Here is a 25,912-nt window from a genome sequence, read left to right as displayed (position 1 = left end):
GCTGCTCGTCCCACCATTTCTCCACCACACCGACCCCTCCCCATCACCACTACCCCAACACTCCTACCCAGACATACAAACCCCCCGCTTCTACCCCTCCCACACGCCACGTCTGCCTTCAGGCCCAGGATCCGAAAATGAATCTCCTACTTAGAGATGCAAGAAGGGCTCCAAACTCGAAACCTGTCTTTCTTCAAAGAACTAGTCATCACAGGTTTTCAACGTACTCTAATCAATCGGGCATCTGTTTTGCATCCTCTCCACAGCAAATGCCTCTCAGAGCAGAGCATGGCTAGTACCGCTTAATTCCTATGTTCTGTTTTTCTCGAAGCCTTCCTGGCATTCAATAATCAGTTTCTAACAATAAGGAGTGTTTATTTAAGGGTGCAATCTTACTTGATTAGCTATGGTGTATGTTTTCGGGAGAGTCATCTGAATGTTGTTATATCCATAAGCAATAGCTGCATCTTCTATGATATCACAGGCGTGGATAATGTCAGCTCTGGTTGGAGGGATTTCAATTTCAATCTGATTCCCATCGCCTATGACTTCTGACTTTAAACACATCCTGGTCAGAAGCTTGGCAAGATTTTCTGGAGTTTCTCTGAAATAGGAACGTACAAACCATAAACTTCACTGGATTATTTAAAACATGTTTATATTTTGTTTTAAAATATGCTACTACCTGAAACCTGTCTTTGTGAATTCCAATGGACACCAGACATCCTAACTGATGTTCTATTGTCACTTACTACTCTGAAGGGATATCAAAATTCTCTCCAAGCATTTTTTCAGGGAAATTAAGCAGTCATATGTGTACTTCATTCTTGAATTCTCTTCAACAGTAAATAAATAAATGAAGTTTTCAGAGCATACCTGATCCCAACTTTTTTGTTAATTAGATCAGCTCTCACCATCTCCTTTCGGTAAGCCAGTTCCTTAGAGAGAAAAAGAGTTTGAGAAGCTGAAATCAGTCCTGCCAGATACAGCATTAGCCTCTTTCTAATTCAATTCATTATTGTTGTGGTTTCATTACCCTCCCAAGAAGTTGTCATTAGAGCCAGATATCAAAAATAAACTCAGTGCGCTTCAGGACATTACTTGCTACATTATATTCATACATGAACATTCTACTTGCTAGACAATTGGAACTCTTGGAAATATTATAAAATGCCAAACATTTTTCTCTTTTATTTGATCAATCACCATTCTCTTCAGCAAAACACTAGTGCATTACATCATTTCTAAAATGCTTACAAATCCTGCTGAAGATTTTCAATTTCACCTCATGCAAGTAGGTGTTTATGACCAAGAAAGAATAATTCATGTGCCATATTGGACTATCCATCATACTAAATCTAAGAGTGTTATGAAGTCATTCCTTTCCTATCATTTTTTTCAGGTGGGGAAAAGCAACTACGACCCAGTCCTAGCTATCAACCTGCTCCAGGACAGCGAGGCTGGGAGCATCTCATGAATTAGTACTCACTCTCCTTCAAACAGTACGTAACTCTACCATGTGAGATAGGAACAAACACACATAAAATCCAGGCTTTTCAGCAACGTTGGAAACATACCTATGAGTATTTCTTATCACAAAATTACTCTCAAAATTGTAACTGCCACTCGCAAAAAGGCCATAAATTTAAAAACCTGTTTGGACTCAGGTAAGGACAATGGGCTTGCTATTCAAAATGCAATTCTCAGAGCAGAAGCATCATTATCACCTGAGTGCAGACACCACCATATAAAGAAGCCCAAGCTAGCCTGCTGGATGAGAGGCACTTGACCTGTTCACCTCATTGCCAAGACGCAGACATGTCAGTGAGGCCATCCCAGGTCATCCAGCTGCTAGCCTACCAACCAGCTGGAGCCTAGCAGAGATTAGCCCAGCCAGTCCTGACCAGAACTAGCCAGCTGACCCCCAGAATCATGATATAAACAAACGATCCTTGTTTGAAGTTAGTAAACCTTGGGGTGGTTTGTTACATAACAAAAGCTAACTGATAACAGCAACTACAATCAATTTAAAAAAAAAACAACTGCTATTGGGACTTCCCTGGTGGCCCAGTGGTTTGGAGGGCTGACTAACCTTAAAAGGGGTGAGACTATAAATTACCTAGGTACCTAGTTAATAAGGGAATAAACCACAGGCATTATGGCCGTATAATGCTGTGGTATAATGTAGTGGGTTGGGAGTGAAATGTGGTATAATACAGTGTGTTGGGACTGTCTGGGCTTAAATCCTAGCTCCACCACTGAATAGTAACAGGCAAGCTATTTAACATCTCAAGGTCAAGGGCCTAATGATAGCACCCAGCCTCACAGGGTTAATGTGAGGATTAAATCCACGTAATACACACAGTATAGTGCCTGGCATGTAGGTGGGTGGATGCACAGACAGACAGAAAGACCAAAAGCACTCTATAGCTATTATTATTAATGTTACTGCTGTTGTCAAAGTCATCATCATCATCAAGTCACTTCTTCTATACTCACTGGAAAGGTATGTAATTTTCCATTAGGAAAAACTACCTCAGCTGCTTCAACCCTGAAAACAAAAATAAAGCCAGAAATAAAATTAAATATAAATAAAAATAAAAAGGGGAAAAAAGGGCCATAAATTCTAAAAATGTGTGTGGTTAACAAAACTTTCACTTGGTCTACAACTGCAGCCTCAACACATTCAATCTATTCACATTCCAACACTGCTGTCTGGATTAATCCTCCCATACACAACATTACTATTCCATTTCCTGTAGCTCCCATGTCTCTCAGGCAGCACCCACTTGATAAGTTTATCTCCCAGTCCTACAAAGCATGCATCCTTGATGAACACCTTGCCAATACTGACACACACATTCCAGGCTTTACCAGGGTCACGCTGTTACACAATGAAAGCTGACTGACACAACCACTAAAATGCATATCAATTAAAAAGAATAACCAACACTGCCCATACAATTTCAGTCATGCTTTCTACAGTTATACATTATTTTGAATTATAATACTCTAGAATAAACTATGATGCTAGTACACAGTAAGGGCCATATAGGTTTGATAAGCAATTTTTTAAATAAAAAATTAGCTTTGGAACAAATACAGTAGTCTTATTAGTATACACAGGATACATGCTTCGCTCTTATATACGATTCTCTATCTTTGTTTAGCTGTTCCTTCTGCTGTTTCTCCATGTTCAGTCTCAAATCCTTAAATACAGCTTAAATTTCATTGCCTCCATGAAGTCTACCCAGATTGCCCCAGCTAGTAGTAACCTGCCCTTACAAACGGCCAGAACATCACTGAAACTTTTTAAGGTACTTATCACTTTTTACTTTATACATTATTTGTTCATGCCTTAGCTCCCCAAAGAGATTATATATTCTAGTTACAGGAATCACATATTTCATCTTTATATTTAGTACAAGGCCTTAGTGCTCTGACTTCAGAACAACAGGCCATCATCGATAAAGATGCCGAACGAACTTACGTAAATTGATTCTCACAATATTCACTGAACGTGGTAACAATGATATCAAGAACTATTTTTGCCTGCAAAGGAAAAAAACAAATATTATGGTAACCCATAAATATACTTTCTTCCATCAGCTGGAAATGAATTAATATTTAATATAATTTAGTCTCCAAACGTCTAAAACTGTATCTGTATATATAAATTTTAAAGAAAGAAGTGGAGTAAAAACTCTTGAGCTTGAGAGGCCCTGACCTTATCTTCAGGTGTTCTGCATTTATGCGGTTCTCTGACAGTTACAATCCATGACTGAGACAAATCATCTATTTCCCCACCCCCTCCCTTGGGTTGAGCAAATTTCAAGAAAGACAGATGGCTAACTATGGCAGTAAACCTTATCAGTCTCATAAGTTTCTGCAGCCAGATGCCAGACTCCTGGCCCAAGCACTTACTAGTAGTCTGATTTTGCGCATGTCACTTAATTACTGTCTTTGTACCTTTGTTTGTTAGGTAGAGATAATAAAAGTTCCTACCTCATTTGGTTAATACAAGGATTAAGAGTATGAGTGTGTGTGTGTATAAAACACATAGAGCGATGCCTGGTACACAGTGAAGGCCATATAGATTTGTCAATTTTTTTTTTTAATTAAAAGAAAAAAATACAGTAAGCTTATTGGGATATATGCTTTGCTTTTACATATACTTCACTCATATACAAGTTTCAGAAAAGATATCCAAGGTCTGCTAATGTGCAAATTAAAAAAAAGTTTTTAACAGGAAAAGCTATATTACCCTGACGATATTTCTGAAGGCACATATGGTATATAAAAGTTATAAATGAAATATCTTACAAGGATCTCCAATCCTGTAAGATGTATGTGAATGCCATTTATCTGCCCTACTTCTACACTCCAGCCTTCTGCCATTCAAGTTTACCTTTCTTAATTTGCTTAATTGCCACCTCACTCTATGGCTTACTTAACCTTTGTAAAGAAAAAATATGCCATAAAAAAAAGCTTTCATAACAATCCAATCTTAATATATAGTGACGAAAAGTGACTGAAAGATTAGTATTCTACATATTCTAGACATCTTTGTGTGTATAAACCCTTTATCAATTTGCTAAATAAAACTTGATAGCCAGTTGGTTTTAACTTTTTTTTTTTACCAAGTACACGAAGGTATGAAATTAGTTAGCATTCAAACTAAGCCAACTAAGATGAACACTTTATACAGATGGCATTACAATGTAGATCCCGTTCTCTGTTTTACAGTAATGTATTTGGCTAATTTTCTCACAAGATGACAAGTTCCTTGAAGTCAAGAACATGTAACTCATTATTAAATTCATGGCATTGGAAAGATAGTAGGTGCTCACTAAACATTTGTCAACTGAATGAAAGCACCTTAACCAAAGTACAGAATAGCTACATCTTTCCAATTTTCTAAGTGGCTAAAGTATGTCCCCACCTACAAAATAAACATATTTTAAAGTTTAGCCACTTGGTCTTGGCCCAGAAGTAAAAATCTACCCTGACAGTACAAAAACAGAAAAAAAGTTTTATTTACCTTAGTAAAGTCAGTCCCTGTGCATTCAATAAATATATTTCTAGTATTTACTGTTATTTTGGAATGATGTCCTGCAACAAACACAAAACAATAATGACAAAACAATTAGTTTCAGAAATAAAAGTGCACGAAAAAGCTCTACAAAACAGAAACTACAATTTAGTTTAGAACATAATATAAGCTGACACCTCAGAGGTTAGGAGATATACAACTTTCATTCTAAGCTCCCATTATAAGCTGGAGAATAAAGATAAAATAAAAACAAGGCTTTACTGAGTGCATTCCATATGTAAGGTGCTTAACAGAAGTTGTCTCATCTCATTTTCACCACGATCTATGACAGGGCTGCAGGCAGGACAACTAAGATTCAGAGATTAAGCTCACTGAACATGATCACAGCTATTAAGCGGCAAGGCTAAGATTTGGGTTTGGATCTGGCTCACCCCGAAGCCCACTATAAGTACTAGAGTCCAAGATCTTGAGGAAGAAAAGACTCTCCTTCCCATTGTGAATCAACTGAACCCCCTTCTCACTTCCAGAAAGGCAAACATCTATGGCTCTGATATCACTAAATTTTGTAAATATGTTCAAATTTGCTTCTTCAACAAAAGCTTCAGAAAGGAGTTAAGAGGGTAAAATTCAGTTTTAAAATTTTAATTTAACTATAAAACAGCAGGCCAGACAGAATTTGACTTTAAGTTTAACTAAATGAATTACCTGCTAAAACCACAATATCAACACCCTTTGGAGGAATATAACAGAACCCAGAGACTAGCACCAGAAAATATTTATAAACTTATAAATATGTATACATTTATAAATTACATAAAAATCACCAGTAAAATATTGAAAAATGAATGAAAAGAACTATTACAATAAAATCCACAAAAGACCTGAGATTCTCAGACTGAGTCTTCTGACTGATTCAGTCAAGTCTACTGAGAATTCCACAGAAACGATAAAGAATAAGAGGGAAACAGCAAAAAACCTATGGTGCTTAAGAAATAACTCACCATTGATGACTGGAGGCATTGAAAGGACGACACCATTGCTATCATAGATAACCGGATACAGAGGTTTATTTTCAATTATATGTAAATAATGTTTAAGGTGGTTGTCAGTCTGAAAAAAAATTAAGTCAAACAAAATTAGCTTTTTATTTCTGTCACTGTAATTAGTTTACATACCTACCTAGCATAAAAAGAGGGGGGAAAATCAGAAAAACAATAAAACAGCCCCCAAAGTTTTAAATGTATATTTTCTAATGTAAATTAATATCTCAGAATCCTTATACAGCCTCATTTCCTACTGGGGAAAGATAAGACGGCAATCGTTTTTCAAGACTGAAAACAGACTTGCAGAGTAAGCCTGAACCACCTTAAGCAAAACACAAACCATACAAAACTATTTAGATAAATAGGAAGAAATCACTTGTAAATCAGGTCAATGATAATAGATACTTTTTCCAATTGATACCCACCTCTTTTACTATTTGTTAAATGCAATTTAAAGTGACTACTGAGCTCATTTTCACTGCTGGATTCTAAAGTGCTAATCACGGGAGGCAGATGCTTTTTAATAGTGCATGCTACAAAAAAACTAGCTAAATCTCATTGTTCCTTATATTTGAATGAGTTTTAGTTATACCTAAATGTGAATATTACAATGCAGTATGACCTACTTCAGTGGTTCTCAATCCTGGCTGTACGTTAAAAACATCTGAGAGGATAAAAAAGTAATAACAGGGCTTCCCTGGTGGCACAGTGGTTGAGTCCGCCTGTCAATGCAGGGGATATAGGTTCGATCCCTGGCCCAGGAAGATCCCACATGCCGCGGAGCAACTAAGCCTGTGTGCCACAACTACTGAGCCTGTGCTCTAGAGCCCACGAGCCACAACTACTGAGCCTACGTGCCACAACTACTGAAGCCCACATGCCTAGAGCCCGTGGTCCACAACAAGAGAAGCCACGACAATGAGAAGCCCAAGCACTGCAACAAAGAGTAGGCCCCGCTCACCGCAACTAGAAAAACCTGGGCACAGCAACGAAGACCCAACACAGCCATACATACATACATACATAAATAAAAGTAATAATAAACAAAACTATGCCCAGATCTCACTCTAGATCAAAGGAATCAGTATCTCTGGGTTGGAGCCCAGACACTGCTATTTTTTCAAGCACTCATTTTATTGCCCTAATTAAGACTTGATTTGGGAGGAATTTCATGCTTTATCCAGAGCTATTACATTAACATAAAAGAACATTTACCTTGTATATGTTCATCAGTTCACAGGCTGTATACTCCTTGGTCTTATTTAGAGGCTTGAATTTGATATCGGAAGGTTTCTTCGCAGTATAAGTAAATGGGCCTGACAAAGTGTCCAAGTCATGGGTACCAATAGCAACCAAGGCTCTTTTCCTAAATGTGGAGAGACAGAGAGAAAGAGAAACAGAAAACGATTTGAATATCTCAAAGCAGAAATTCTAAAGATAACAGAGTACAGGGTTTTTATTTTTAGACACTTCCTTAAAATAGCCTGTTACTACTATACAGCACCTTCACAACCATTAAAAATTATGAGAAATATAAATATAAAGCTACTTAAAACACATTATTTCAGCAGCTGAAGTAAATCCCTTCCACTATGTTATCACTAGTACTATGTTATTAGGACGTTTTCAGAGTCAACATACCCTTTACCTTCTTTTAATCTATTTCCTCTAGTGTTCTCAAGTAAACATAAATCTTATTAAATTAGAATAAACTACCAAAAAACTCCTGTGTTTTTTGGCTTTTCCATATTTTCCTAAATTTCCTATCACATAGCTATATTGCTTTATTAATGGAAATTATTTAGCTTTAAAAACCGTGAATTATATTTAAAATTTAATACGTAAGGAAATTTCAAGAGCTATTAATTTCATTTGTTCTACAGTTTATCTGTAAAGGATTTAAGGTAATTTTAGGAACTTAAAGCAAGATACAAAGTAGGAGAGAAAGAAACAGAAGCAGGGATATAAAACGAAGCCAGAAACAATGTTGATTAGTACTAAATTAGAATTTCAAAGCTTACAGTCTTATCACAGAGGGTCACAAATTTGGCTCTAAGCTTTCCAAAAGACAATTCAAAAGAGAAACCTGGTCAGAATTTATGATGTTCTAAAGAATTCTTAAAGTCTTAAAGACTATGTGTACATATATTAGAATATGTATGCATAACCACAATTAAATATCAAATGGAGGGCTTCCCTGGTGGCGCAGTGGTTGAGAGTCCGCCTGCCGATGCAGGGGACACGGGTTCGTGCCCCGGTCCAAGGAGATCCCACATGCCGCGGAGCGGCTGGGCCCGTAAGCCATGGCCGCTGAGCCTGCGCGTCCGGAGCCTGTGCTCCACAACGGGAGAGGCCACAACAGCGAGAGGCCCACGTACCGCAAAAAAAAAACCAAAAAAACAAATGGATAAAATCATTAGTAATCAAGGAATGTGTTAAAGTCCATATTACATGAACCATGACATACTTTTTAAAATTTGTAAGAAACAAATTTTGGTCAACCTCAAATTAACACAACATTGTAAACCAACTATACTGAATAAAATTTAAAAAAAATTTTTTTCGTCAAACTCCAAGACAGGTGACTAGAACTTTAATAAATATGGGTAAATTGAAGAGTTGTTGACAAGCCTAAAGGAAGTGTTACTTTACGCAATGAGTTACATGTTTATATACTAGCATAGGTAGAAATCTACATGGTTCAGTAAGTTTAGATAAATTAATAATTGACAAATTCATAGGTAAGAAAGTCTATGTTTTCTTGGACATTAATATTGGTTTCTTAATCCTGAAACAGCACCTCAAAATGTCACTAAATTTCAACTTCAAACCAATCACAAAAAAACAAATTCCAGATTAATCAAAGAGCTATGCATTTTGAAAAACAAAAGGCAAACATACACACACACACACACACACGGAACCATAAAAATTATTCAAAGAAAATATAGGAGAACAATGCTTAAAATTGTGGAGTAGAATATCCCTTCTTAAGACACAAAACATAAAAGTCATATAGGAAGACTGACAAACTTGACTATATCCAAACTGTAAACTTTATACAACCAAAAGCCCCAAAAGTCAAAAGACACACTGAGAGAAAAGGTCTACAACGTAGGTACAGAAAAAGGATTAATATCCCAAATATAAAAAGATATGAAAACAAAAAATAGTCAAAAATCAAGATTTTACCTATTCTACTGGCAGAAATTTTATTAAAGTCTTGCTGTGAAAAAGCAGCAGCTCAAAGAACTGAGCAGAAAATTCTGCTACTGCCAACTGCAGAGGTCTCATCTAGCCAAATGTTTCGAGTGTGAGTCAGGCTAAGTATGCAAGACTCTTTGCCTGCAACAGAAACCACTTCTCAGAGAAAAAGACCAAAATAAGAGCCTCTTACATAACAAAATATTCTGTATGCAATCAAAAAGCAGTGCATATGAAAACAGAGAAACTTGACATACTCCACACGAACCAACCCATAAAAACCAATGCTAAGATGACCCAGATTTTCAAGTCACCACACAGATTTTTAAAACGTTACTACTACTACTACAAAAAAAAAAGCCACTACAAAAAGCATTCAAGAATTATGTGGAAAATATACACATAATGAACAGATGGGGAAATAACAGACAAAAAAAAAAAAAGAAACTTTTTAAAAAGGAACCAAACAGATTCTATAGAGATGAACACTAAAGTAACTGAAGTAAAAAGTTCACTGGACCCTTCCAGCCAAGATGGAGTAACAAAGACTAGATTTACTCTCTTGCCTGATACAATCACAAAAAAGGCAAAACATATAAGACAACAGTTTTCATGGCTGGCACTGGAGGTCAGGCTATGAAGGGCAGATGACAAACAGAAAACAGATAAGGTGAGCCCTATGACAGTCCAGCTGACTGCCTGGAAGGGTTTCAAGCCACAGGGCAGGAAACGGGGTCTGGCTAGAGCCCAGTGGAATCCCTAAGTTGAGGAGACACAGCTGAGAGTCTAGGGCGATCACGACGGCCAGAGTTCCCTGCACAGAGTACTGGGGAGGACAGAGCTACTCAGACAGAGAACTCTGGTATCTGCAGAGGGGCCCCCTCAAGAATTCAGCTGAGTATTAATCAGTGTGTGCATGTGAGGAAACCAGCCGAGGCCAGGGAAAGAACCATCCAAGGCAACAGTGCTCACACAGACTGAAGACCTCACTCTTCATATGGCGATGGATATATAGGAACAAAGTCTTGCCTCAGTAGTAAGGGCTAACTAGCCCTAGACAGAACACTGCATGATCAATGAAAACAGAAAAATAGAGGAAAAAAGCAGAGAAAAGTCAATGAAAGCAAAAGCTGGTTCTCTGAAAACTGATACACAATGATACTCACTGAAGTAACTGATGTGTACACTGACCTCTAGCTACACTGATCAAGGGGAAAAAAGAGAGAAGACAGGAATGAAAGAGGTGATACTGAAACAGATACTACAGATATTAAAGGATAATAAGGGAAGATCATAAACAACTTTTATGCCAGTAAATTTTATAATTTAAATGAAAAAATATATCTCTTGAAAAACGCAAATTAGGATTTACAGACTCTGGCACACCAGAGTATTAGGATGTGATTTATTCTCCCTTTAGAAAAAGCTCATGATTTCCAGAGATACTGTATAAAACAGAGCTTAAAGTCGAATTAAGGAAATGCTTTCCAATATAGATAAAAATTAGATTCTTCAAATGACCAGAACAGATAACTGGGCTCAAGCACGTCCTAGCTATATCAGTGCTTGTCAGAAATCCTCTATCTTGTCCTGTATTTTGAAACTGTATTTAAATTCTTATTGTTTTGCTCAAGAATAACATATCTGCAAGATGACAAATAGATTATTTTTATAAAAGAACTTGGAATAAATGTTATTCAGAATCTGAGAAAAAGTTTCTTCCACGATGTATGCAAAAATGTTTCAAGAAAAAGAAACCTCGTGAGCTTAACCACAGGTATTTTATTTTTTTAATATTTTTCACACCAGAAGAAAACGCCCAAGGTCCCCCCAACCCTGTCTCTAGACCACCCTTACACAAAAGTCTCTTCTAGTTTCCACAGTTTACCAAATTGCAACTACTAAAATATAAAAATTATTTTTTTCCATTTTTACTCAAGACATATATAACTGTTAATCATATCTTTGACTAGCATGAGATAACTTACGTTTATATATTTTAGTACCAACACAAAAAAAACTTGGTATGTTAGCTAAAGGCTGACATTTCTTATCATCAGTAAATATATATTTTCTATTAGGATTTTTGAAATACTGAAATTAGCTCAAGGACTCCCATTGTTACCTTCCTCGACCTTTAGGAGTTCAGCAATTATATAGGTTTGAAGATCGCCACACTAAAGGGAGCTGTATGGGAAATGATGTGTAGCAATGCCAACGACAGAATAAGAAAATTCAGTTATGTAAAAGTCTCAAGTTTCACCTGTCAATTTATAATTATATTCACTCAAAAAATGAGATCATGGCTTCCCTAGTGGCGCAGTGGTTCAGAGTCCGCCTGCCGATGCAGGGGATGTGGGTTCGTGCCCCGGTCCGGGAAGATCCCACATGCCGCGGAGCGGCTGGGCCCGTGAGCCATGGCCGCTGAGCCTGCGCGTCCGGAGCCTGTGCTCCGCAACGGGAGAGGCCACAGCAGTGAGAGGCCCGCGTGTGGCAAAAAAAAAAAAAAAAATGACATCAAGCCAAAAACTTTTGTCTATTTTTAAAATAAGTCATACTTCAAATTACCATGGTTTAATATTTAGTAGTATAATCCACTGTTAATGATTTGAACCAAAAAACAAAAACCAAGGAAATGTCTAGGACTAGATATTTCTTCTCTATATAGTACTCAAAATATATCTCTTATTTCTCCATGGATACACTATCTATAAGCAGTAACAAAGAGCTGTTTGGTGAAATTTAAACTTATTTAAATTTAGTTAACTTTAAACTCTTGTTACTCCCACATATGATTAATTTAGAAATGCCGTGAAAAAAGTCTACAGTGGAGGAAGAAAGAAAAGAGCGGGGGAAAGAGGAAGAGAAAAGGGAAGGGGAGGGAAGGAGGAGGGAGAGGGAGGAGGAAGAAGAGCAGGAGGCAAGGAAGAAAGAAGATGCGACCACAAACCTGCAAATGTTCTGATGTAACTTCTCCTGAAGTTCAATGAAGCTTTCATATCGATCTTTAGTAAACTTTATGTTTCGGAGAACTGCTGCAACAGCATACGGGCGTATTTTAGCTGTCTGAAATTCGTTATATCATTAGAGATGGTAAATATTAAGGCTTTTCTTTGTAATATCATCTTGCAATAGAAAGTTAGCTGTCACAAATTTTCATTCAAACAAGTGTACATTCATTCATTCAGTCAACAGTAAGATATAGTGGTGATAAGAGACAAAGTCACTGTCCTCGTGCAATTTACATTTCAGCAAGACCTCTGAAAATTTACTGAATTACTGAGAAAAAAGTTAACCCTTAAGTAGTTTGCTCGTAGTTAATATTTCTACCAAAATAGTCTTTCCCCAAAAGATTTTTTCTACATTTTATTAATATCCACAATTTAAACAATTATATCTCAAATGTATTTTAGGCAAACATTTGGATGTTATTTTCCAAAATTATTCATGGAAAACAAATGCTGTGTTCCCTTTCACTTCTTGGTAAAAAACTAAATGACAATTTTTAAGAGCTAGAGGCTAAATATACATCCAGTTTAGCAAGTGATCAAAGAAAACGACATTTAGCAGAAGGGTCACCTTTGTCCCACCTTATAGAGATACACACAAAGAGAAGTTTTTAAAAGAAAAATAAGAATGGATCATTATTACCTCTTCTGTGATGATCAATTTCTGGATTTCTCCATTAGGCATTACCCGTTTATACATTGGAGCCTTTATCCTAAAATATTAAAACAAACTTTCTCATTATTAACCAAAACATTCGATAAACTAATTTATTCTGTGTATAGAAAGTATACAAAATGAACAGAACTAGGACAATGGGTTAAAGTTACAGAAAGTCAAATTTGGGGTGAGTATTAAAAAAAAAAAACCTAATAAACTTTCTAACATTTCTAGATGTCTAAAAATGGGCTAGGGGTTTCCCTGGTGGCACAGTGGTTAAGAATCTGCCTGCCAGTGCAGGGGACATGGGTTCGAGCCCTGGTCCGGGAGGATCCCAAGTGCTGCGGAGCACCTAAGCCCGTGTGCCACAACTACTGAGCCTGCGCTCTAGAGCCCGTGAGCCACAACTACTGAGCCCGCGTGCCTAGAGCCCGTGCTCCACAACAAGAGAAACCACCGCGATGAGAAGCCCACGCACCACAACAAAGAGCAGCCCCTGCTCACGGCAAGTAGAGAAAGCCTGCGCGCAGCATGGGTAATAAATAAATAACATAAATCTGTTAAAAAAAAATAATACAAAAATGGGCTAGGATGCCTCGTGGTAATGCGTGTCCTATCACTGGAGTCTCGGCAGAGGCTAGAAAACCTTTAACTAAGCGACTGTATAGGGGGCATTTAAACATCAGCTGAGGGGCTGGATTAAATCACCTTGAAGTTTTATTCCAACCATGAGAGTTTGAGCTTCTAAGAAAAGCTATGGCCTGGTCCCATCTGGACCTAACGAATCAGGATATTCAAGGGAAAGGCCTGGTAAACAGTACATTCTGAAGGCAGAGTCCAGGTGACTGTTATCATCAGAAGTGGGTGGGAACTACTGTTTTAAGTCAGTGCTTTTCAAACCTCAACGTGCCTACAATCAACTGGGGAATTTGTTAAAGCACATATTCTGATTCAATAGGTCTTGGGTAGAAGCTGAAATTCTGCAGTTCTAACAAGCTCCCAGGTGTTACAGATGATGCTGGCCCATGGACCACACTTTGAGTAGCAAAGGTTTTAAGTCACTTTCCTAATTCAGTCTCATCATAAAAATCATATGAGGTGCCTATTAAAAACAGAAATACATATTGGACAGGTTTGGGAAACACACTGTAAGGGCTAATCCCTGACCCTAAAATATAAACATCTGATTGTCATGCAGAGAAGCACCTGGGTCAACCCCCAAATTTTAACCACATTAACCAAATGCCTAATTATCATCCTTTCACCAGCACCCATCACTCATCCGAAGGCCTCACAGTTGCAGAGCCTAGCCCATCAGCCTGAGGCTCTTACTCTTTTGCGACTGACTAGATAATGAATAAGTAATCAAAACCAAAAATAATTATTTTTGATAGCTTTACTGTTTCACCTCTTTTTCAATTCATACGTTCATCATTTTCTATATGTATTACATGAAGAGCTGGAAGAGGACTTAAAAATATTCTTCATTATAAATTAGGAGACTGAAACTAGAAAAGTCAATTAACTTGCCCACAGCCAACGTAAGATCTTCAGTTTTCCAGTTAGGAGGCTCCATTCCCAAGCTTCCTCAGAATTCTTAAGAAAACAGCATATAGTTGTGCCACCTCTACTTTTCTCCCAGCCTTTAACAAACCCAACAAACTTTCTACTCCAGTTGGATTACTAAAGAACTCACATGAACCCATTAAAAAGTTTTTTAAGATGCCATAAAATCATTAACCACTCCAGCTTTAAAATACACTCCCAAAATGAAAGGCTATGACTCAATATTCAGGCAAATTTTCAAACGGCTACAATCTAAAGGCTCCAATCATCCCTCTGTGCAGACCCAAAGCTGTGTACCTGTCCAACGAGTTTTTTTCTAGAAACTTAAACAGGGTTGCTGATAATGAGAGGCAAAGAAAAAAGAAAGCCAACTTAGCCAGGTATTTAATGAACATATTCCCTTACCTTTCTTTGAAGACCTGAAGTCCTCGAACCAATCCTTCCAGACACAGGAGATCATATCTATTGGCAGGAACATCAATTTTGTAGAGAACAACATCAGAGGCCCCCTGTGCCTTTTCATTACCTTGTTCCTTACTTATAATTTCCTTCTCAGATGTCTAAAACAAACCCAAAAGTTAAAATAAAACTAAATAAATCCAAATTCTTTTGAAAAAGTAGCCCTATAAAGCAGTAACTGCATTATTCATGTTCTTTCCAGAGCAGCAAAAATCCATCTAAAACAAGGAGTGGGCCAATCATGCCTGCCGCCTATTTTTGTAAATAAAGTGTTACTGAAACATAGCCAAGCCTATTCACTTACATTTTACCTATTGTTATTTACAAACTGCAACAGCTGAATTGTGACAGAGACTACACAGCCTTCGAAAGCTTGCTATCTGGCAGAAGAAGTTTGCCCATCCTTAATCTAAATAGAAAATGGAAACACCAAAAAGAACACAGGGCAATAACAACAAAAGTGTCAGTGAGACAAAGTACAGAGAATTCACCAAATAAAAGCTATGTTGGGAATTGCCTGGAGGTCCAGTGGTTAGGACTCTGCGCTTTCACTGCCGAGGGCCTGGCTTCGATCCCTGGTCGGGAAACTAAGATCCCACAAGCCACAGCTCGCGGCCAAACAAAAAAAAAGAAAAAAAAGATTAAAGATATGCAACTTTTTATAAGATAATGACTCTAAAAAGCTAAATCCTATGGGCACCCAAGCCTACAAGCAACAGGAGAATGAGAGTAATACTATACAAACAAGCAAAAACATTTGAAGAGGGGACCTCCCTGGTGGTCCAGTGGCTAAGACTCCATGCTCCCAATGCAGGGGGCCCAGGTTCGATCCCTGCGCAGGGAACTAGATCCCTCATGTTACAACTAAAGATTCCACATGCCGCAACTAAGACCATCAGTGCAGCCAAATAAATAAATGAATATTAAAAATAAAAAACAACATTTGAAGAGATCAGAAGCTTGGTGTAAATTAGAAGGGATTATAGGTATGATGGGAAGCAATCTAATGACAGTAAAAGGTACAGAGCAGCAAGAATGAAAGCAAACGAGGAAAAAGAGAGAAAAATACCACTAGAAGAATTTTTAATGCAGTGGCAAAAAGCTTAGACTATCTCAATAACCACACTACAGATTTTCTTAAAAACAACCATTGCCAAGAAGTTAAATTCTGCTCTCTGTTTACTCCAGCAGGGAACTGTATGTATACTGAAGAAATTTTCAATCAAAATGCTTAAAAGCCATATTCCAACTGTTAATGTTACCCACTAATTATCTGGAATCCCCACTTAACTGGAACTCCTGCTATTTTTACCACCAACAACCTGCTAAAATAACTGATGAATTCCTATCAAAATAAGTGATGATTTTTGTTTTACATGATGCCCTCCCTCTCCCACTGCCAAAATATAAGCAGTTCAAGTTATTGCCCAAAGAATTATAGTCTACATTTGCACAGCATGCAGAAGAATTCACTTCCTGTCGATAAGCACTACGTGCCCGAGCCACACCTGAGGAATCACAGAGTCCACATGATGCTGGGACTGCGCAGGGCTCATGGCGCTCATTGACTATGGGCTCCAAGGAACACCTCCACTGGCCATCTCAAACTCAGGAGGCAAATTTTTTAAATTAGGGAAAATTTAAAAATAAAAAAAGAAGAGGACGAAGAGGAGGAAGAGGAGGGAGCAGGAGAGGAGAAAAGAAATGCGGGGATGGGGGAGGATATGAGAAGAGGCAGGAGGAGAAATCATAATTTAAACAGAGTTCAATTAAAGGGGTCAATAAAACTGCTAACATTTTAGTGAAGAAAGATAAGTCACCTCATGCGGGTGCTGGATTTCAGGGGGGAACCATATAAAGAAGGGAAGAAAATGTGGTAACTTGAGAAAAGAGGGCATCCAAACAAAAAAATGGCCTAATTCCTTTACAAAAAAGACACAGCTGCCTAAGCCTTCTTCCATTTTCAGTATCTCAGTTCATACAAAGATCGTATGTGGGGCTTCCCTGGTGGCGCAGTGGTTGAGGGTCCGCCTGCCGATGCAGGGGACACGGGTTTGTGCCCCGGTCCGGGAAGATCCCACATGCCGCGGAGCGCCTGGGCCCATGAGCCATGGCCGCTGAGCCTGCACATCCAGAGCCTGTGCTCCACAATGGGAGAGGCCACAGCAATGAGAGGCCCACGTACCGCAAAAAAAAAAAAAAAAAAAAAGATCATATGTGAAGACTGGGTTTGTCAATGCTAACAAAAATGTTATGGCAATCAATGACCACAGAAATTTCAGAGCCAGAGGGATCTATAGGGATCATACAATGCAAACCTCTTATTTCACAGATGAAAAGGAGGCCCAGAGAAGCAATGTAATTGTCCATCGTTCCACAGCTAGTAAGTGTGGGAGTTCGAACTATTCCTCCATTTTTCTGATATCCAGTACAATGCTCTTAGATATCACAAAGCCTCAAGCATAATTTTGAGTTCTAATAAAATTAATAACAATTTAATATAAACTACAGAGATCTCAGCTGACTTCTTAAGCATATGGATGCTCATTAATATAAAAAAAACTTTCTGCAACATTAGTTAAGAAGCAACAGGAAAAACAAGGCAGAATATAGGTTTTTGTCAGTCTGAGGTTTTTTTAAACCTTATTGTGTTATAAAACACTGAATAGATCAAGAAGGCTTGGGGTAAAAAATAATACTAATTACCAGAGACATATTAAATTATCTTTTTAGTTACAAGTAAAGTGTCTCTAGTACATTATCATTATTAATAATATATTTGGTAAATAAAGCTATTTTTTCAACATTTTAATCATTATATAATCAAAAGACCAGGAAAATGTTTCAAAATCATTTTTACGAGCAATTCTTCAAAAAGTAGGAGATCATTTTACAAGATCAACGTATAGAGTAATAAATGAAGAATGAATTAACGCTGGTTAAGTAGGCACGGAGCAAGGTGGGGTGGGACACAGAGGAAGTGAAGGAGGGGGAGCCAGAGGCCAAGGACACAGCAGCTCCGGCTGAAGCAAAGTTCCCACTGCTCGTGGACCCCTTCCATCCGGTTATCTGCAAATGGTACCTCGCTGCCCGGGAGACTGCTTCTATTCTGGGGTTACCTGAGAGGGTCTATCCACCTCCACAGCTCTAGCCTGATGACTTGAGGGTACTGTATCAGAATAAGGCATGAACCCCTTTTAAGATTTTACACAAAGTAACACTCTTAGAACCAGAGCTTAGCCCCTTAACACAGAAAGCACCACGACCCACAAATGTTCCATTTGGTCTAACCGTAAGGTAACAAAGATAAAACATAATGAACTTATACACAGAATATTAGAGAAATAAATATCCAATACATACAATTTCATCAAGTTCCAGACCAAATTCAAAACATAGTTCATCAAATTCTTCGTCAGCTAGGAAAAAAAAAAAAGAGATTGCTAATTTTAATCTGTTCAGTACAAATGAAAATAGCATAGAAACTGCATTTTTTTAAATCATCTTATACCAAGCATACTAAATATCAGGCATCAGATATCTCCATTTAAAAACAAAAAAAGCCTGACCAAAAAACATTTTTTAAGAAAACCAAAACTATTTTAAAAAGGGCTGATTCATCTAATATCAGCTACAGAATTAGCTTACCTGCACTAGGGAGTTTACACTTACTTGGAAGAAAAAAACTTGCTAAGCAGGGAGCCAATGTAAAGTAGGCTCCAAATCACAGATCCAACATAAAGGAATAACGTCATATAAATCCTATCATTTAAAATTCTCTGAGGTGGCCTGACAGTTGGCTTTGGAGCCAGATCCATCCAAGTTCGAATTCTGACTGTTCCACTTACCAGTGGAGAGCTTGGCACTTCATGTAAACTTTCTGATTCCTATGCCTCATCCATAAAGTAGCATTTTACAGCCACTTATTTGTAGCATGCAACTGTTGGAAAGACTTAAATGAGTTCATGCAGATAATGGGCCCAGCATAGTGCCCTGAAACATAGTAGGTCTGCAACAATTAGTAGTTCTCTTCCTTACTTTAAAGTTATATCCTACTTTGCTTTGCCACCTGATACAGCATTGTCAGGGTTTCCTTGTTACCAAAAACTGAACACAAACCATCATTACTAGTATATTCTAGTAAGAAGCTGATCTTAAGATTCCTGTTCCTGACATTAAACTTCAATTTAACAAACATTTATTGAGCACCTACTATGTGTCGGCACTGTACTAGGTGCCAGGGCTACAGAGATAAATAAAATACAATTCTTGCCTTAACTACTCTAGTAAACCAGATGTGTAAATACAGTTATGGTAAGTGCAAGGTACCGAGTTGGCACACAGAAAGCAATCAACTCCACTGACAGTCAGTGAAGGCTTCACAGAAAGGATGAATTTATTAGGCAGGGACTGTGGGGAATGAGACAACCGCATGGCAAATTTGGGACGTTCCATATGAATGAAGCGTGAGGTTCATGTCAGGAAGAGATATGATGAAAAAAGGAGAAAGAAGTCAGCTAATTAGGGCAGGAAATAACAGAGGCCCCCATGACCCCTGCCTCCTGGTACTCACACCGTTCACGTCTCAAACAACCACAAGAGTGAGCGGGGAAGCAAACTCCAGCTCAACCAAGCCGTGAGATGACTGCAGGCCCAGCTGGCACGACAGCTTGACTGCAACCTGGAGGAAGACCCAGAGCCAGATCACCCAGCTATGCCACTCCTCCCTCAACTCCTCTCTCAGAAACTGTGTGCAATGATAAAGGCTTGCTGTTTTACCCTAAGTACTGGAGTAATTTGTTATGCAGCAACAGATAACTAACACAGACGTCAGTCCCTGGACGTAGAGTGCTGCCATCACAAAACACGGGAAAACATGGGGAAGGCTTTGGAGCCAGGAGGAGGTGGGCTTTGAGAGTGCAAATGAAAACCTAAAGCGCCTTGACAAAGCTGTTAACAGAAGCCTCAGTCTCTGATAAGGATGCAGGTGAGGATATGAAGGAAAGTGAGGAAGTGTTACTGGAAACTGACAGAAGGGGTATCCTTTTTATGTAGAGGCAAAGTTTAGCAACACTGTTGCCTACAGTTATGGGGACTGGGGAAAAGGTACCTACTCAACCAGGTGACTTAACTAACGTTTCCAACCAGTGCTGAAAGTGTCGCCTGGTTTAGACTGTGAGAGAACAGATAAACTAAAGGAAAGACTATTAAACAAAAAGGAGCCACGACCTAATGGTTTTAAGAATCCTCAGCCTCCCCAGATGTGAAAAAAAAAATGCTAAGAAATGGTTCTGAAGAACCTAGGGGGAGGACAGGAATAAAGAGGCAGATGTAGGTAATGGACTTGAGGATATGGTGGGGGGGAAGGGTAAGCTGGGACAAAGTGAGAGAGTGGCATGGACATATATACACTACCAAATGTAAAATAGATAGCTAGCGGGAAGCAGCCGCATAGCACAGGGAGATCAGCTTGGTGCTTTGTGACCACCTAGAGGGGTGGGATAGGGAGGGTGGGAGGGAGGCTCAAGAGGGAGGGGATATGGGGATACATGTATACGTATAGCTGATTCACTGTGTTATAAAGCAGAAACCAACACACCATTGTAAAGCAATTATACTCCAATAAAGATGTTAAAAAAAAAATGACTTCTGATCAAAGAGCAAATCCAGAGCATTTCCAGGGAAACGTGGTCGAAAGATGAATCAAGGACATGATTGTAAAATCTTAAGACGCAGTAAAATCAAAGGCACTATTCATTCAAACAAAAGGCGCTACATATAAAGAAAATAAGGGCGTGCCTCACAAATTTATTCGGTCACACAGCTGAGCTTAAATAAGAGCCCTGTATCAGCAGAAGCCCAAGGTACAAAACAGCTTATTTCAGAGATCTGTGGGCGGTGTGTCTTTTGACTAATGAAGTGGAAACCAGCAAAACTGACCAAAGACCCAGAAAGTTTAACAACAACAAAAAACATATGCAGAAACATGGCAAGCTGGAGCTGAAAGGGACAGAGACGGGACAAAATGAAGTCTTTGAGCCCCCAAAATTCTATCAGTGGGAAGTAGACCAAGAAAACTAATGAGCTGTAAAGCACGTGCTTTCTTTCACCAAAAAATAAAATAATGAGGATCACCCAGAGAGTGGAACCAAGAGCCTAGAAATTAGGGCAGAACCATGGACAGTGATCCCAGGCCTGGAGATCTGACCAAGAACATGCAACACTTGCCAGCTCGGCTTCAGAACTGCCATAGACTAGCAACTCCTTCGGGTCTCCCATCTTCCCCATTCGAAGAAGAATGTCCTATGCCTGTGCCACCACTGTATGTTAGGTGCAGGTGGGGCAGATAACCTGTCTCGTTAGTCTCTCAGGCCAAGAGTAATTCTACTCAATCAGCTCTACTTAAGGAACTACACCCGAAGAGCCCCATCCACAACTGGACCCGATTTAGCTGATGAGACTCTGGTTTCTGAGCTGCTTCTGTAATGGGATGACACTTCCGGGGGCCTTGGGAGGGCGTGTATGTGGCATGTGGGAGGAACATGAATCACTGGGGGCCAGGGGGCAGACTGCAGTAGTCAGTCCCCAAGATGGCCTCCAAGAACACCTGCCTCCTGGTGCTCACACCTTTGTAGTCTCCACCCACACGGCGCCAGAGTTGGTCTGTGTGACCTAGAAAATACGGCAAGGGATGGTGTATCCCTTACGAGATTTAGTAAAAACTGTGGCTTCTATCTTGAACACTCTCTCAACTACCTGCTCTCTTGGACCTCTCACTCTGGGACAAACAAGCCGCCATGTTGCAAGCAGTCCTATGGAGAGGTCCAGGTGGGAGGCACTGAAATCCCTGACCAAAACTCAGCAAGGAACTCAAACCTGCCAACAAGCACTTAAGTGAACCTGGAATTGGACTCTCCAGCCCCAGTTAGGCCTTGAGATGACTAGAGTCCTGACACTTTTACTACAACCAGGTGAGAGGCAGAACCACCCAGCTAAGCCACTTCCCAATCCTTGGGCCTCAGAAACATATAACAAATGACTGTTGTTTTAAGCTGCTAAATTTGGGGGTAATTAATTATGCAGTAATACATAACTAAATGGTTACTTAACAAATCGTGCAGAATCATTAAAATACACTGAATCCTCTACTGAGTCCTAATTATCATACAATTTGTTTTATTCCTTTCAGCTGTATTTCATGCACTTAGACGAATCAACAATGAAATCGTGATCAATGATTCCCTCTAACAAAATGACACACCTAAGTAACTACATCTTCAAGGTTCATGATATACACAGGTGGCTCTGGCCGCATTGCCAGCAATTACACCAAGGCAGAACAGGGCCAGAATTGAAGAACAGTGAAAACAAACCAGTTAACAAAAAAACGAGTGGCAAGAGGAAACATCTGAGCAGAAAGGCAATAAAAAAGGTAGACTAAGGAGACAAAACTGCCCCAGAGGAGCAAAATGAACAGAATCAAAGCAGCCTGAAAAATATCCTTTGCTTATCTTTGATAAGCAAGTAAGTGGTGAAAGGCAATGACTGATGAAACAATGGAATTTAGGACAAAAAGAAAGCCCTAGAGGGACTGAAAACAAAAGAGGGAATGGGGATAGAAAAGAGGGAATGAGACGTTACCTGAAAACAAGGAAAAAAGAGGAAGACAGAAAAGGGGGGAGGGGGTAAGAAACAAGGCGGATCCACACCGCTTGCAAACGGGATGCTTCGCCAAACATGTTTTTCCAACTTTGACCTCAACCTAATTTACATTTAAAAGATTTCAAGAAAGAACATGTGAAATATAAACTAATGATAAGTATTATCTCTGACCCATCTGAAGTACACCTCAACATCAATCTTCCTGACTGAAATTTTAATGAGTCAGTAGTGCACAGATAATTACGGGTAATCAAGCTTACCTGATCTCTCTCAATATGGAAAAGGGGAAAAGGCATCTAGAGAATATATTAAAACATCAGATGACAGTAAACAGGTTATAAATCATCCTTTTTTAAAACCTGACTTATTTCTTACTTTCCCAGATATGGATACACAGGTGGGAACTGATCACAGATGTACTGAACAAATTTTTGCTACACACCATCTTGTGTAATTCAGGTATATCATACACAATTAGTGAGAATATGGTTTAGAAGGATGGATAAGAAATATAAAAAAGCATAGTATGAAATAAAAAGTATAGGGAATCAGAGCCCTGTTTAGAGGACAAGAGTATTACCTCTATTTTCAGGGACTTAGGGCAGAACCCTAGGGAGAATAACACTTTAAGAATACAACTGACCCTTGAACAAGGCAGGGATCAGGGGTTCCCAGCCCTCCACCAAGTCCATAATCTCTGTAACTTACAGTTGGCCCTCCTGGGTTCCGCGTGGGAGGATTCAACAACCATGGATTATGCAGTACCTTAGTATTTACTGTTGAAAATAATTCCTTCTATAAATGGACCCACCCAGTTCAAACCTGGATTGTTCAAGGGTCAACTGCACATAGTATCTAAAAATGCACCTTAAGAAACGTTTTAAAAAGCTAATTTTATTTTCACAGTAATATCTTACTGTAGGAAGCAGTATCTGTTAAACCGACTAGGCCTTTGTTATATTGAGCCCTAAAACCAAAAACAGCTCTCACAAACCAATTATCACTGCTGTCACACAAGCTGATGATATGGGACATGGCAGATGTCACTTCAACTGCTACATGTATAGGGTAACTGATAATCGTACTTAATATTTCTCCCTTTTTTTTTTTTAATGGTAGTGTTTTTAAAACTGAAGAGATGAAGCGTAGCCTGAAGACTAAGCCCACCAAGTAAAGACTCCTTGTCACTCTGGGCTCAGCCCACGTTACCACCCTATCTAATGCTGTTCTTAGCACAATATCTTTTTTGTTTCCCTGCTAGCACTTAACATTATCCGAAATCATCTTATTAATATGCTGGTTTTATTATCTGCCTGCTTCATCAGAATGTGAACGTGGACCTTATGTACCCTGTGCACCGCTGTGTTCCCAAAGTACTTAGAACAGTGCCTGGCACATAACAGGCGCTCAGTAAACGTAAATAAAACTAGGAAAGAAGGCCGCCCCCCCCCACACACACACCCTGTTGCTCACAAATGGAGTTCCCACAGCGCTCTTCTTATTGCACTTAATGAACTACACTCGGGAGGCAACCCGGAGCTTCATTCCTGTTCTATCCCCTGGCATCAGACACGCAGCAGGCGCTCGATATCGCTGAATGAATGACACAGCGAGCCCAGCACGTGCCGGTGATGCAACGGCACCCGCGGAGACACCGGTTCCCAGAGGCTACATCGGCCCAGCAGGGCCGCCGGGGACTCTATGCCCTCTCTATCCAGAACTCGAACGCCCAAGGCCAAAACCTGCGGGGCAGTATGAACGTTGCCACGATGCCTTTTTGCAGGGGGTCCCAGCCTCTGAGGAGGGGCGCAGAGCCCAGGCTGTGGGACGTGTACTCACTGTAGGTCCGGCCCAGAGCTCGGAAGAGCAAATCGCGCTTCAGGCTGACAGTCGGCATGGCGAGTCCGGCCCACTGCGCCTGCGCGGCGAGCTGGCCTCGGCGCGGCGAGCTGGCGGGGGCTTGGCGACCGAGGTGTGTAGGACCCGGCCCCTTTGGTCGGGCTGTCTTGAGTAGCGCCAGTCTTCTTCCAAAAGCTCCGCCTCTCTTTTCTCACCTGAAAGCAGGTAAATTGCCACCACTAACCTCAGTAAATCTAGTTTCGTTGGGTGAATAAATTAGAGGCTGAAAAGGGAGACAGACTCGGATAAAATGGGCTAGGATTTGATGGGCAATAAAATGAACAGCCCGCGAAAGCCCTCACGCCTCCAACACACTACGGACGGAGGACGCCAAGCTAGGGGGGCGGGGCGAGGGGAGAGTGCGTATGGGGACGGGACCTCGTGGTGGAGAATCAATCCACCTGGGAGGGGGCGAGCCTGTGAGTAGGCGGGGTCTGAGGCGGCCTGGAGAGAAGGATGTGCAAAAACAAGTAGTGGGAGCGAGAGAAACTGTTAGTAGATCTGCTTTTATCTCATTCCTCGATCTCCTACACCCTGCTACGTGTTACAACTGTGCTTTTTTGAACCTTACAGCAGCACCATTAGGGAGGCTTCCTTAGAAACGTCTTTTTAAAAGAGGAAACAGACTGACATTTACTCGTTGTTCTGTACGGGCAGATGCTGGGCTCAATCCTCTGCCAGCCTTAGCAGATCTCCTTCTAACAACCCTCTGTGTAATAGGCAGAATAACAACCCACAAATATATCAAGCCCTAATCCCCAGAACCTGTAAATGTTACCTTAAATGGAAACAGTCTTTTCAGATTAAGTTAAAGATTTCCAGATGGAGCGACTCTTCTGGATTATCAAAATGGGCCACTAATATGTATAAAATGGATAACTAATAAGAACCTGCTGTATAAAATAAATAAAATTCAAAAAAATAAAAAATAAATAAAATTAAAAAAATAAAAACTACCAATTCAAAAAAAAGGGGGGGCCTAAATGCAATCACATGTTTCTTTATAAGAGGAAGTTAGAGGGAGATTTGAGAAAAACAGAAGAGGGAAGGCAGTGTAACCACTGGAGCAGAGATTGGAGTGATGCAGCCACAAACCAAGGAATGCCATCAACCACCAGAAACTGCAGAGGCAAGGAAGGATTCTCTCCTAGCCTTCTAGAGCAGTCCTGTCGTGTCTCTGGATACACTGACTTGAGCTCAGTGAAACTGATTTTGGACTTCTGACCCCAGGAGCTGTGAGAGAATAAATTTCTTTGTTTTAAGCCACCAAGTTCGTGGAAATGTTACAGCAGCCATGGGGGACTAATACACCAGGATAGGTGCTACCATTATTCTCATTTTACAAATGGTAAAACTGAGG

General features: G+C 39.7%; 1 protein-coding gene across 6 annotated transcripts in view; it reads right to left on the bottom strand.

Annotated features, from left to right (window-relative positions):
- The window catches only part of FARSB (phenylalanyl-tRNA synthetase subunit beta), a 67,068-nt gene extending 42,442 nt beyond the window's left edge, over positions 1-24,626 (bottom strand). For 2 of the 6 annotated variants that reach the window (XR_002174010.3, XR_012332963.1), the window contains exons 1-12: positions 24,493-24,623; positions 18,355-18,410; positions 14,938-15,092; positions 12,952-13,021; positions 12,251-12,366; positions 7,312-7,462; positions 6,055-6,163; positions 5,042-5,112; positions 3,491-3,552; positions 2,500-2,551; positions 877-938; positions 397-604 (exon numbers count right to left, since the gene is read on the bottom strand). Coding sequence is in view for 3 of the 6 variants with exons in the window: in XM_019923505.3 (XP_019779064.1) it covers positions 397-604; positions 877-938; positions 2,500-2,551; positions 3,491-3,552; positions 5,042-5,112; positions 6,055-6,163; positions 7,312-7,462; positions 12,251-12,366; positions 12,952-13,021; positions 14,938-15,092; positions 18,355-18,410; positions 24,493-24,550 (1,170 nt within the window). In the remaining 3 variants the exon portion in view is untranslated. Of the gene's footprint in view, positions 1-396; positions 605-876; positions 939-2,499; positions 2,552-3,490; positions 3,553-5,041; positions 5,113-6,054; positions 6,164-7,311; positions 7,463-12,250; positions 12,367-12,951; positions 13,022-14,937; positions 15,093-15,295; positions 15,476-18,354; positions 18,411-24,492 lie in introns of those variants that run through there. The other 4 variants (XR_012332964.1, XM_019923505.3, XM_019923507.2 and 1 more) reach the window with 4 other exon arrangements.
- Positions 24,627-25,912: the final 1,286 nt, after the last annotated feature.

This window comes from Tursiops truncatus, chromosome 7 (genome assembly GCF_011762595.2).
Source record: "Tursiops truncatus isolate mTurTru1 chromosome 7, mTurTru1.mat.Y, whole genome shotgun sequence".
Classification (NCBI taxonomy): Eukaryota; Metazoa; Chordata; class Mammalia; order Artiodactyla; family Delphinidae; genus Tursiops; species Tursiops truncatus.
The sequence above is the reverse complement of the archived record's forward strand: the minus strand, read 5'-3'. Positions and strand labels throughout refer to the sequence as shown.